Source organism: Micromesistius poutassou (genome assembly GCF_964030765.1).
Source record: "Micromesistius poutassou genome assembly, chromosome: 10".
Taxonomy (NCBI): Eukaryota; Metazoa; Chordata; class Actinopteri; order Gadiformes; family Gadidae; genus Micromesistius; species Micromesistius poutassou.
Genome location: NC_140280.1, coordinates 3910450 through 3924088, shown reverse-complemented (window position 1 = coordinate 3924088; position 13639 = coordinate 3910450). Strand labels below are relative to the sequence as shown.

General features: G+C 51.7%; 1 protein-coding gene across 1 annotated transcript; it reads right to left on the bottom strand.

The window, feature by feature from the left end:
• Positions 1 to 382: 382 nt before the first annotated feature.
• aifm1 (apoptosis inducing factor mitochondrion associated 1) lies at positions 383 to 13371 on the bottom strand. The gene is made up of 17 exons (XM_084473803.1): positions 13127 to 13371; positions 12492 to 12628; positions 11654 to 11765; positions 11140 to 11376; positions 7209 to 7327; positions 6980 to 7110; positions 6397 to 6487; positions 6207 to 6291; positions 5999 to 6075; positions 5799 to 5907; positions 5435 to 5542; positions 5043 to 5131; positions 4788 to 4928; positions 3231 to 3373; positions 2139 to 2263; positions 1629 to 1819; positions 383 to 995 (listed from the first exon to the last, which is right to left on the bottom strand). Exons 1-17 carry the CDS (start codon positions 13218 to 13220, stop codon positions 924 to 926), a joined length of 2061 nt encoding a protein of 686 aa, XP_084329929.1. The 5' UTR covers positions 13221 to 13371; the 3' UTR covers positions 383 to 923.
• Positions 13372 to 13639: the final 268 nt, after the last annotated feature.

Here is a 13639-nt window from a genome sequence, read left to right as displayed (position 1 = left end):
CATAAACGACATAAACCCGGGACAGCATGAAGGGTCTATCGTTTGCGGAGGCACCGTCCCCCTGAAGCAGAGATAAGCACGCCGGCCTCGCATTGTTAAACCCTGCGTTTGTCCGACCGGGCGATGCCGGGAAGCGGCCGCTCACGCTGCGCTGGGCCGGGTGTAATGCGACGGAAACCTCGGCTGCTCGTTACTCCTCGGCGCTCCCAGAGCCGCCACGGCGCTCCGATGACATCGAGGCAGCGTGTCAGCAGTAACAAGATGTGTTGGAGCAAACACAATGTGCCCTACATGTAGGAGGCGGCCGCCGCGGCGGCGGAGGAGCCTCCACCCGCGGGCGGAGGAGGGGGACGAACACCAACCGACTCAAAAATCAGACGAGTTTCACTTTAAAAATATTTTTTTATTGCGGATTTCATATTTTCTTTTTTTCCAACTCCTTCACTCACACACAGACACACTGAGGATACAATCCTTGATCGAGCGATGTGGGAGGAGAGGGAGAGACCGACAGAGAGAGAGAGAGAGACCATAGATGGAGAGAGAGAGACAATTATACTTGAATCACATTTTCCCGACGAGGATGATGGATTCCACCCTGTGGGCGTGGCCTAATGAGACGGATCAAACTGATTGTTCAAACACACGACCAACTCAGAACGTAAAAAGTGCCAAACGCTCGTCTTAATTACGGATACACGCCGGTGTGTTTTTCCCAGGGACAGGAAGTGAGCTGCAGTGCAGACGACAGGAAGTGAGATGCAGTGCAGAGGTTCAGCAGCCGGGTTTCTCCCAGCGCGGTCGTCAAACTTCGTAACGTTTATCGGCCGCGACAGCCTTCACACACCATTAGCTCTGCTCCGGTCCGCACTCAACACACACATACTCCAAACACACACACTCCTGACACACACACACACGCTCTAATCCTCGTGGATGTTGAAGAGTTTGGCCACTTCGTTCAGATCTGCGTGTTCCTCTCCGTCTTTGATGATCTGGAAGGCAGACAGAAACACGTAAAGTCGTGCTAATGGACTGAGATCGTACGCAGAGTGACGATTCGCTTCCAACGGAGCAAATAAACACTTTACTCAGGATCGGTAGATTCAAGCAGGTCGATTCAGAGGGAACTGAACCCGTCTGTAGATAGATCAAACTACGTTTCTGACAAGCTTAAGGAGTCTGCCGACATGATATGAATAATACAATTATTAAAACATAGTTTTGAACTAACTATAAACTGAAACATGACTCGAAAGTAGTAAGACGAATAAACCCCATCAGAGATTCTAACGTACTCAATGCAAGCAGAAACACATCTCAGTTTCATCCCAGCATGCAGTTCCTTCTGAACTCCGTCAGCGAGCTCGGAAGGAGCGTGACTCTCTCTCGCTGTGCCCGACTCTCTCTCTCGCTGTGCCCGACTCTCTCTCTCGCTGTGCCCGACTCTCTCTCTCGCTGTGCCCGACTCTCTCTCTCGCTGTGCCCGACTCTCTCTCTCGCTGTGCCTGACGCTCTCTCTCTCACTGTGCCTGACGCTCTCTCGCTGTGCCCGACTCTCTCTCCGAGGGTCTCTCTGCCTGACTCTGGTACGTGACCAGCTAATCAGAGTCCTGATGGAGTCATACCTTGCGTGCGATGGGCATCCTGTTGAACACGTTCCACAGGATGATGCCGACCACCACCTTGTCCCGCAGGTAGAAGATCACCCCCTTGCCGTAGTCGTCCTTCTGGGGCAGGCTGGGCGGGGGGGCCGTCTGGGAGGCCACCGGGCTCACGGCCACCCCCTCCGTCTCACTCTCAGACCGGATCCCCGTCCCTGAGGAACCAGGACCGATACAACGAGTGAGGAGAGGGAGGGATGGTCTAGGGGTTAGGCTGTTGGACTCACAACGTAATGAGGGAGAGTGCTCTGTGACAGAGTCTGGTCTAAGGGCTTTGTGACAGAGTCTGGTCTAAGGGCTTTGTGACAGAGTCTGGTCTAAGGGCTTTGTGACAGAGTCTGGTCTAAGGGCTCTGTGACAGAGTCTGGTCTAATGGCTCTGCAACAGTCTGTGGGGGGTCTGAGTGCTCTAGAACAGTCTGTGGGGGGGTCTCAGTGCGCTAGAACAGTCTGGGGGGGGGGGGGTCTGGCGTACCGGACTTCTCGGTGGCGGCGCGGGGCGTGTCCTTGGCGGTTGCCTTGGCGAAGACCCCGACGGTGGGCAGGCTGCTGTCCACGATGCCGATGGCCTCGTAGCCAACGTCCGGGCCCAGGTCACTCCTGTCACATGACACGGGCACATGGTGAGTCAGCCTCACGTCAACATGCATGAACCACAGCAGCCTCTTGCTCCGTGTTCCCCCTCTCTCTATCTCTCTACCCTATGATTTTACAGCCTACTTTCTAGAGTTGGGTGATGGTGAGGAGACTAGGACCTCCTAGAACCTAGAGGAGGACTAGAACCTTCAGGACACTAGGACCTACAGGAGGAACTCCCAGAACCTTCAGGACACTAGGACCTACAGGAGGAACTCCTAGAACCTTCAGGACACTAGGACCTACAGGAGGAACTCCTAGAACCTTCAGGACACTAGGACCTACAGGAGGAACTCCTAGAACCTTCAGGACACTAGGACCTACAGGAGGAACTCCTAGAACCTTCAGGACACTAGGACCTACAGGAGGAACTCCTAGAACCTTCAGGACACTAGGACCTACAGGAGGAACTCCTAGAACCTTCAGGACACTAGGACCTACAGGAGGAACTCCTAGAACCTTCAGGACACTAGGACCTACAGGAGGAACTCCCAGAACCTTCAGGACACTAGGACCTACAGGAGGAACTCCCAGAACCTTCAGGACACTAGAACCTACAGGAGGAACTCCCAGAACCTTCAGGACACTAGGACCTACAGGAGGAACTCCTAGAACCTTCAGGACACTAGGACCTACAGGAGGAACTCCCAGAACCTTCAGGACCCACTAGGACCTTCTAGAACCTAATGGATGAACATGAGAACCTACAAGAGAACCTAGAGGAGCACTAGAACAACATTAGGGAGCTTCTAGACCTAGAGGACCGACCAGAACCTTGAAGACCGACCACAACAACCTTGAGGAGCTCCTAGAGGACCTACCAGAACATGGACTGGTGCCAGTAGGGCTTGTTGGCCCCGGTCATAGAGGACCTACCAGAACATGGACTGGTGCCAGTAGGGCTTGTTGGCCCCGGTCATAGAGGACCTACCAGAACATGGACTGGTGCCAGTAGGGCTTGTTGGCGCCGGTCATGTTCTCCCCGGCCAGCCGTCCGCTGACCACCGCGTGGTCGTGGTGCTCCACCCGCCGGCGGCCCAGCCGGATGTCGTAGAAGCACGCTGCGTCGCCGGCCTACACACACACACACACACACACACACACACACACACACACACACACACACACACACACAAAATCAGGTGCAGCCCCCTCATAGTTTCTCCACCATGGACTCCACTGAACATGGGTGCACTTAGCAGTAATAGGAGACGGGGTAAAAGCTTCCATCAAGCGTCACATGTTGATATCATCATGCTATGTGACAGGCCCTCCTCTGCACATGTAGCATGTTCATGGCAGAGGAGCACTATGAATAAATCACCAGGCATCCAGCAGGATGCGTGTGCTTTTACAGTATTCTATGGTTACTTTATGGAGGTTGAGTTGAAGGCGAGGGCATGACATGTAGAGTAGCATGTAGCATAGCATGTAGCATGTAGCATAGCATAGCACGTTGCAGGTGAGGATGGACCGTACAGGACATGTAGCGTAGCGTCTAGCATAGCATAGCGTAGCACTGCAGATTAGGACGACCCTACAGGGTGTGTAGCATAGCGTAGCGTGTAGCGTAGTGTAGCGCTGCAGGTAAGGAGCCTACAGGACAAGTAGCGTAGCGGTTAGCATAGCGTAGCCCTGCAGGTGAGGGGCGGAGCCTACAGGGTTTGTAGCATAACGTAGCATAGCGCTGCAGGTGAGGACGACCCTACGGCGCCTACAGAACTAGCCCACTAGTTTCTTTACTCCGGCTTCCTCTGCGTCTCTGACACCCTCTCTCTAATGACCTACTTAACACGCGACGTCATAATAGACATCAGGGTTGACGGTTCAATGCCCTCTGCGCGCGGTCCTGCAGCACATTAACATGACTGAAGGGAGGAGGGGCTCCCGGGCACAATTAGCAAGACGACCTTGTCACAAACACACGACCGCAGGGGCCACCACACTGGGGTCCCTCGCCGAGAGTATGGGATCCAAGAGGCTCCGATGACCATATAACCGTCACGCTACAGATATTGATGGTGTATGATTGGTAACAGAAGTTTAACGTTTGAATGATTTCCTAAAGGTCCCGTCTAAGCCTGGTTGAGTCGTAGCTAGCAGCCAGCTCCTCCTCCCTTAGTGGGGTGATGACGGAGGCTCAATGAGATCTGATGGGGTTAGAACCATGTGGAGGAGGGGGAGAGGAGGAGAGGAGGAAGAGGACGAGAGAGGGGGGAGGAGGAGGAGGGAAGAGGACGAGAGGGAGGAGGACGAGAGAGGGAGGACGAGAGAGGGAGGAGGAGGAGAGAAGAGGAAGGGTGAGGGAGAAGAGGACGAGAGGAAGGGTGGAGGAGGAGGAGAGGACAAGCGAAGAAGGGTGGAGGAGGAGACTATGACAAGAAAGAAAGAAGAGAGGATGAGGGGAAGAGAGTCGGAAGTGGAGAGCGCTAAAGGTTTTGTGGGCTACAGAACTGGAAACCCCCACCGGACCCTGGGGAGGACCTACCACCCAGATGTTGGAGCGCGCCTGCAGCTCTGCGTTGACCCTGTAGCCCCCGAAGTCCGCGTCCACCTCCAGACCGGCCGACTTGGCCAGGTCCACGCTGGGCTCCAGGCCCACCGCCGCCACCAGGTGGTCCGTGATCACCTGCAGGGGGACGCGACCACAGGATGAGCTCTTTGAGAACATGGTGCCGTTAGGATTCCCTCACTAGTCAGATCTCCCAGGCCAGAGGTGCTCCACCAGGGTGGAGAGACGTACCACGCGGCCGTCCTTCAGCTGGATGTGGACCTGCTCGTCCTTGAAGCTGACGGACTTCACCAGGGCCTCGGGCATCACCTTCACCCCCTCTGGAGACCCCCGGGAGAGACCGCTCCATTAGCAGGCTGTCAGCTGAACACCAGCTCTGATGCTCGCTGTAGTGCATTCAGCACATCACTTTACTACTTTGAAATAAATAGACGAAAAAAAACCTAACTAACATTGTTCCTATTAAACTCGTGATCATAATCAATGTTTTTTTTACTGCAAATCTTTTAGATATGATAAACACTGCCATTGTATTAACTAGCTAAATAAAATAAGCGTTGATGACTGATCAGCAGCCTCCGTTCCCATGCCGACTCGAGGTCCTGTTCTGATTGGACGGTCACCTTTCTTGACCTTCTCGGTGGTCCAGTTGCTGAGGTACTCCGGGAGGACCTTCCCCATGTTGCCCTTCTCCGGGAAGATCTGCACCACCTCCAGATCTGAGTCAGCAGCTGGAGGAGGAGGAGATGGAGGAGAAAAAGGACAGGACAGGAGGACGAGACGGATGGCAAACAGGCTTCAGGTTAAACACGCTGCTGTAGTGAACCCATGATGATTACATCGTTACAGATCATGTGATGCTGTGGGGATGAGGTTACAGGTCATGTGATGCTGTGGGGATGAGGTTACAGGTCATGTGAATGGGTTTAGGGTCCTGTGAGGGGGTGAGGATGACATTGTTACAGGTCATGTGATGGCTGCTCTTACATCTCCTGCCCAGGGCGCAGGCCAGCTCGCTGCCCAGGAACCCTCCGCCCACGATGGTGATGGACTTCACACTTCTGGAAACCATGTCTAGTACCTTGAAGTCCTCTACCTGGAACACATGGGCCACTCGTTAACAACCAGGGAACAAAACGTCTCCATCCGAGAGGCACTATGCTTCCCTCTAGTGGCGGTTCACTCACCTTGCGGAACAGAGTGGTCCGGTTCATCACCTCATCTCCGGCCCGCTCGATCACCTGCATGTTCCTCGGGACTCCGCCTACAAGGGGAGGAGTCAACAGGAGTCAGCATGAGGTGGGAGGAGTCATCGAGGTTTGGGGAGTCAACATGAGGTGGGAGTCATCGAGTGGGGAAGGTCCTAAATTAGTGCGTTTTAAAGCGGCTGCTCACCTGTAGCGATCAAACACTTATCGTAGGAAATCTCTGTGTTGTCGTCCAGCTGTACTTTGTTTCCCCTCACGTCCATGTGCACCACCTGGTGGACAGTCAGGGCATTAGCTCAAACTGACCAACACAGACCATAACTTTTATTTTATAAAAGTTTAGTTTATTTTATAAAAGGTGGTGCAGCGGTACGGACCTTCCTGCCTGTGAGCACGGCCACTCCTCCGTTGGGGGCCACGGCCAGCTCCTCAGGGCTGATGTAGAACGACGGCGGCTGGAAGTAGATGCTGACAACACAACAACAACAACAAAACTTAATACACATGGAGACACCCCGTCACCGCAGATCAGCCACACACAGGGTCACATGAAGGAGGAGGAGGAGGAGGAGGAGGAGGAGGGGGGGGGGGTGTATAGAGGAGAAGATGAAGAGGGAGAAGAGGAGAGGAGGAGGAGTATAGAGGAGAAGATGGAAGTAGAAGGAGGATGAGAGGGTTGCAGAGGAAGGGAGGTTGTATGGGAGGAAGGAGGAGGAGGAAGAGAATAGGAGGTGGTGTATAGAGGAGAAGATGGAGGTAGAAAGAGGATGAGAGGGTGGAGGAGGGTGGAGGAGGAGGAAGGGAGGTTGTGTTTGAGGAAGGAGGAGGGGAATAGGAGGTGATGGACTAAGAAGATGCGAGGATGATGGGAGGAGATGAGGGCAAGACGAGGAGGATGTGAGGGAGGAGGAGGAGGAGGAAGAGGAGGAGACGAGGGGAGAAACGTAGCGGCGGGCCCACCTCCTCTCCTTCCCGTTCCACTGTTTGAAGCGCAGTGTGTCCGTGACGGTGGGGTCGTCTGAGAACCACAGCTCCTTGGAGAGCGGGGGCCTCATGTAGGGCAGGTCCGGCTCGTCCGTCACGATCAGGACCTGGGGGGGCGGGGACACCCGTTACCTTCCTCCATCACCACCTCCCTCATTACCCACTCACCCCCGGTAACCACACTACCATGGCAACCATCACCCACCTTGGCACCGGGGTCGCGGGCGCGGATGGAGCGGGCGGCGGCAAAGGACGCGGTGCCTCCTCCAATCAGAAGGTAGGGGGCGTGGCCTGGCACCACAGGTAGGCTGGCTGCGGGTTCCACTGAGGGGGAGACAGAGTTACAGAGGGGGTGAAAACCAAACGCCTGAGTCATGTGCTGAAGCAGAACCATGACCCAAACATGACCAGCTGAAGACCAAATGAAGACGTGCACTTTACTCCTGAAAATAACCAGAGAACAAGTTTAATTATTGTATATAAATTAAGGAAAAGAAAAAGGTGAGATTCAAGTTTAGTAGAACTGCACAGTGTGCAGGAGATGAGGTCTTAGCCGTTAACCGTTAACAGGTGTTGAGAGGCTAGGTCCACAGCTGGGAATGAGAACCCAAAACGGAAGAACAAAAGGAGGAAAGGAAAGGAAAGCGACATCAGGCTTCACCCCGAGACGTTCAGGTCTCCTCCTCGCCCTTACCACTCTCTGCTGGGGCGCTGGCATCCGCTCCGACAGCGGCAGGTTCTACTGCAGCTGGTTCTAGAGCGGCTGGTTCTACTGCAGCAGGTTCTACAGCGGCTGCTTCTACAGCAGCAGGTTCTACAGCGGCTGCTTCTACTGCAGCAGGTTCTACAGCGGCTGCTTCTACTGCAGCAGGTTCTACAGCGGCTGCTTCTACTGCAGCAGGTTCTACAGCGGCTGCTTCTACTGCAGCAGGTTCTACAGCGGCTGCTTCTACAGCAGCAGGTTCTACAGCGGCTGCTTCTACTGCAGCAGGTTCTACAGTGGCTGCTTCTACTGCAGTGGGTTCTAGAGCGACAGGTTCTACTGCGGCTGGTTCTACAGCTTCTGCTTCTACAGCAGGCTCTAGAGCGGCTGGTTCTACTGCAGCTGGTTCTACTGCAGCAGGTTCTACAGCTTCTACTACAGCAGGTTCCACTACAGCAGGATCTAGAGCAGCGGGTTCAGGTTCTAGAGCAGCGGGTTCAGGTTCTAGAGCAGCGGGTTCTAGAAAAGCAGCAGGTTCTACTGTAGCAGGTTCTCCAGCCGGTTCCGGTCCACTTTCTGTTTGTAGGAGCGGAAGATGTTAAGCAAGTTAGGACACAACGTCAACAGAGGTAATAGGAGTTAATCAGACTACATCATGGGATTGTTTGTCGGCGATGCTGTATGGGCCATTTCGAGAGGACTCAAAGAGTTGCAGTTCTATTCATACTTTGCACGTGACGTCACAACCACTGGCTGGCGGGCAAGAACTCCAGCAACGAAACCTAGTAACATAATCAGGACGTCGCCAGTTTTACCACACGAACGGTTCTTAGGTTCCTCTCAGTCCAAATACCGCCATGATGGAAAGATTAGTTCAACGGGAGCATTTATGCCAGGCATACACATGGCAAACTGACAAATTAGACATATATTTTTGTACGGAATCTCCCTGCTTCTGAAATGCGCGAACATCTCCGCCCAGTGCTCATTCTGTGAGCAGTCACACAGTGCAGATTAAATCGCGCAGCATTCTGTAACAGCAACTGTGCGATCATCCCTGCCCTCACACATTGTTGAAATCATATGCTGGATGCTTTAATCTTTCTATGTGTATTTTAGTGAATGATCGGGCTATAATAAGACCACATTGGCTATGTAATCGCAGACAAAAGGGGACATTTCATAGTGGATGGTGGAATAGTAACATTCACCTTTGCTTTGATTATGAAGATATTCCTGTTTTTCACCTCTCATACGACAGCGTTGTTAACCCATCCGTAGGCTTTCAATTGTTGTGCGGTATAACGTGACGGATTCTCTATGAGATAAATGTAAATATCTCCAAACTCCAAGTCTGGTAGCGTCTTTGCCATCTTCAAAGCAATGAATAACCTACATCAGCGGGTGCTGTGTATGGATCACAAGTTCTGAGTATGTTTATCTTCTCTTCGTATCTAATTTTAACATTTTGTGACAAATGGTCTAAATAGTTTATTTATTTAAGTATCGGAAATCTGTATTGGCCAATCAGGCTGCAATTCCCCTGGTTGGCCGTTGTTCGTCGCCATTTTGCCAGCATTTGTTGCCCTCCAGGTATCCAAGGTAGTCACGTGACCGCAAAGTATGAATAGAATCCAAGTTAATCTATCGGAACCTAGGCTTATGACAACTTAGGCTACCTAGGTTAATGTTTGCCCACGTCCCGCATGAGAAACACCCCACGGCGACTGACATGCTGTACTGACATGCACAGTGCGGCGGCGGCGGGCATGCCATCAGGGACCCACACCGGCTGGGTCCCCGGGAGTGTGAGGTTCTAGAGGGTTTGACGAGCGGAGGGTTTTGACAAGACGGATGTTTGACATTCAGGGTGACGGCGTTAATCAGGGATGAAATGATGTATCCACCCAACGAGACATCCACCCAACGAGACATCCACCCAACGAGACATCCACCAACGAGACATCCACCAACGACACATCCACCAACGACACATCCACCAACGACACATCCACCACCGGCCAGTCGGCCATGAAACGCCAATATTTAACCGTTTCATGTAAAAAATAATGATATATTTATATGCATCTTAAAATATGAGTTTGCATGTGGAAATTATCACTGTGTATGGAACCCTAGCGATTCAATCTTAACGGCCCATATTAGTTTATTAATAACGGAATGGGCAAAGACATTTAACATTGGTGCAGCCCAACTTTTAATTAGAGTCTCCGTCTCGAGCTCTCGATGTGTGAGGACTCAAGGTCTTTAATCTTTAAAACACACGTTATCAGACTGTGATAAGACCAAGAAGTATTTTGTTCATAGTCTGGGCCTAGAAGAAAGAAAAGTGTGGTGAAAGTCGGTGGTGAAATAACGGAGAGTTTCAACACAGTTTACATACAACCACCTGTTAGAAACGTCTGGAGGAGGAGGGAGGGTTAGGGAGAAAGTAATTCAGCATGCAACACATGGTGGCAGGGTCCTAGGGTCAAGGGTCACAGATCAGGACTCTGTTCCATGAGGTCATGCATGATGTCCGCTGGACGCCAATGTTTGCATATGCAACACATACTGGGGCTTCACGTGTAGACCACACTGCAAATGTATGAACTTGCACACACCTATACAGCACAGTATAAAGAACTCAAAGTAAAAGCTGTAGAAACGCTACTTTGGTAAGTAACATTGTACTCTCTCTACTCTGCTTCCATATATCTTAAAGTAAAGTATCCCAGGTAAAATAACTTCTTAATCACAGTGTCCGGGCAGTTTGATGCATGGACAAAGTCTGTTGTTACCAGGCCGTTGGTCTGGATGCTTCTCGTGGTCCAAATGAATCAGTATAACCATTCACTGACTGAGGGTTTAGCTTTCATGTTCTACAGTTCATACACCATCCCTCCCAACCTCCCCACATGAAGCCCCAGACAGGACTTCCTCACATGAAGCCCCAGAGAGGAACTCCTTCATGTAGCCCTGGACAGGACCTCCTCACATGAAGCCCTGGACAGGAACTCCTTCATGAAGCCCTGGACAGGACCTCCTCACATGAAGCCCCACACAGGACCTCCCACATGAAGCCCTGGACAGGACCTCCTCACATGAAGCCCCACACAGGACCTCCCACATGAAGCCCCAGACAGGACCTCCCACATGAAGCCCCAGACAGGAACTCCTTCATGAAGCCCCAGACAGGAACTCCTTCATGAAGCCCCAGACAGGAACTCCTTCATGAAGCCCCAGACAGGACCTCCCACATGAAGCCCCAGACAGGACCTCCCACATGAAGCCCGAGACAGGACCTCCCACATGAAGCCCCAGACAGGACCTCCTTCGTGCAGGTGGAGACAGGACCTCCTCAAATGAAGCCCCAGACAGGACCACCTCACATGCAGGGACGGACAGAGGGACGGACAGAGGGACGGACTACCTGGGCTGTCTTCACTGGAGCTGGGGGCCGAGGACTCCTCTGCCGGGGCCTCCTCTACTGCTGGGGTCTCCTCTACTACGGCTGGGATCTCCTCTACTGCAGCTGGGATCTCCTCTACTGCGGCTGGGGTCACCTCTACTGCGGCCTCCTCTACTGGGGCCTCCTCTACTGGGGCTGGGGTCTCCTCCTCAGGGGCCGATGGGAGGGCGTCCGTCTCTGGTTCTGCAGCTATTGAATCTAATAGAAGGAGAGAGTAGAACAGAGTGTCTGAGTATCATCCTATCTGATACCATGTCTACTGTATAAAGTATGCAGAGTGGAAAGTTCACCACATAATGTGAACCGTTCTGGACTAATAATCTTTTATAGCAGTCAGCGTTTCAAGAAATGTGTAACTTTAAACGTGTTCATAAATGTGTAACTATAAATAAAAAAAACAACAACAACAACAACACACAAAACAGACACAGTACAAATCCATGAACCACAGAGTGTGTGAAACCAGCCCACTCACCGGCGTCTGGGGTCTGGATGTACGAGTCATGCTGCGACTTGGTGGGTCTGGAGGCGATCTCTGTGATGCGCTCGTCGTAGCGCTGTCTGTCCCCTCGCACTGTACTGTACGTCTGTTAACCCAACACTCATTAATACTGATACCGTATTACACAGAATACAACCCCCAGGAAATACTAATACCATAATACACAGAATACAACCACTAGGAAATACTCATTAATATACCATAATACACAGAATACAACCACCAAGAAATAGTAATACCATAACACAACCACTAGGAAGTAGTTATGGTTGAATATGCAGTGCTGTAGGCTACTGAAAATGTTGAATAATTTAAAAACCTGTACAGACAGTAAAGTGTAACGTGTTGTACGATACTAACACTATTCATAGGACTGCATTACTATTATTATTAGTGAGTCTGAACGAACAAGGAGACGCAACATAGGGCCAGCTGCCATCATTCACTTATTTAATAGAAAAATAAAGTGATCGATTAGGAGTGAAAATTTCGAGCAAATGTTAAAAACGAACAGCCTTATTGAGTCTTGAGAAATAAGGACACACAGACAGACACAGTAAGACACTTGTTTTGTGATATTTCTTGTGATAGCAGATAGACACAGAAAGTCAGACAGACACTCAGTCAGACAGAGACTGTCAGACAAGCATAAAGTGTTGTGTATTGATAGACAGTCAGTCAGACAGACAGTCAGGGCAAAACCACCCGCTCATCTTCATGATAGGGTTCCAGTGAGGTGTCGTCCAGGTGTTTAAGTTCAGGGGGGCGACTTAAAGACGCCACTCAGATGCCCCGACCAATCACTACTCACATAGACTCCGCCCCCGATGGCCGTGGCGCCCACCAGCAGGAAGTACATCATGTTCTGCCCGCCGCCCCCACCCCCTGCTCCGCTCGTAGACATGGGCGCCGCTGGGACCCGACAGGCCACGCCCCCCTGCTGCAGACCTGGAGTAAACATAAGTACACATGATTTATATTGTATAAGATATTATACATAATATTGTATAATATCTTATACAATATTATGTACACACAGACTGGTCTGATGACCTCATGATGTGGGAGGAAACGTCACTAGCTCCACTATGTTAGGACGCACACTGGTTAAATGGACACACACACACACACACACACACACACACACACACACACACACACACACACACACACACACACACACACACACACACACACACACACACACACACACACACACACACACACACACACACACACACACACACACGTGTGTAAACTTCTAACAGAAGTACACACATAATAACTCGGCGACCATGCTCCCTATGATGTAACAGTTCACCTTACTGCGTCCTGGCGAGGCGGCACAGGGGGGGGTCAAACACCGCCCCGCGTGCTGCCACACCACCCTTCATTCAGCCGTGGAGGGTCGCGACCCTAGAGCGGACAGAGGTAGGGTTCTCTTACCCGTCCTGCCCGCCGCAGGTCGCCGGCACGCCGCCGCCGCTGACGACCTCCCGAGGGGCGCCAGCTTGTTCCACACACTCCTACATTTCAGCATGGTTCTCCGGGTTCTCCGGGGCGAGGTTCCGCAAGCGACTCGGGCTAAACACCTGGAACCAGGACACTTGAGTCCGTTGGAGAAGTTTCGGTTAGCGGGTTGCGGGTTTGCAGGCGTCAAGGCCAGAGACAGGTCACACTGGACAGAGGTGCATGATGGGTAAAATCCCAGAGACTCGGCTCGCCACTTGACAGGAACCGCCGTGAGCTGCGCATGCGCACGACGCCAGACGTGTGTTCAATTTAGATCATAAACGGTTTAAAATATTCTGCTTTCGGATTATATTCTGTTTTTATATTTTTTTATATATAGTATTTCATATTGGAATTTTGATTACGGCTCTGTACTGTGTACAGAGCCGTCACTATGTGACTTATTTTGTACTTACCTAATTTCTTTGAGCTGTATAGGCCTATTTC

Coding starts and splice junctions, on each gene's coding strand:
- aifm1 (XM_084473803.1), bottom strand. CDS start 13,220: ATGCTGAAATGTAGGAGTGTGTGGAACAAGCTGGCGCCCCTCGGGAGG. Junction 6,292..6,396: donor CCGTGCTCACAGGCAGGAAG/GTCCGTACCGCT, acceptor ACTGTCCACCAG/GTGGTGCACATGGACGTGAG. Junction 996..1,628: donor GGATGCCCATCGCACGCAAG/GTATGACTCCAT, acceptor TCTGCCTTCCAG/ATCATCAAAGACGGAGAGGA.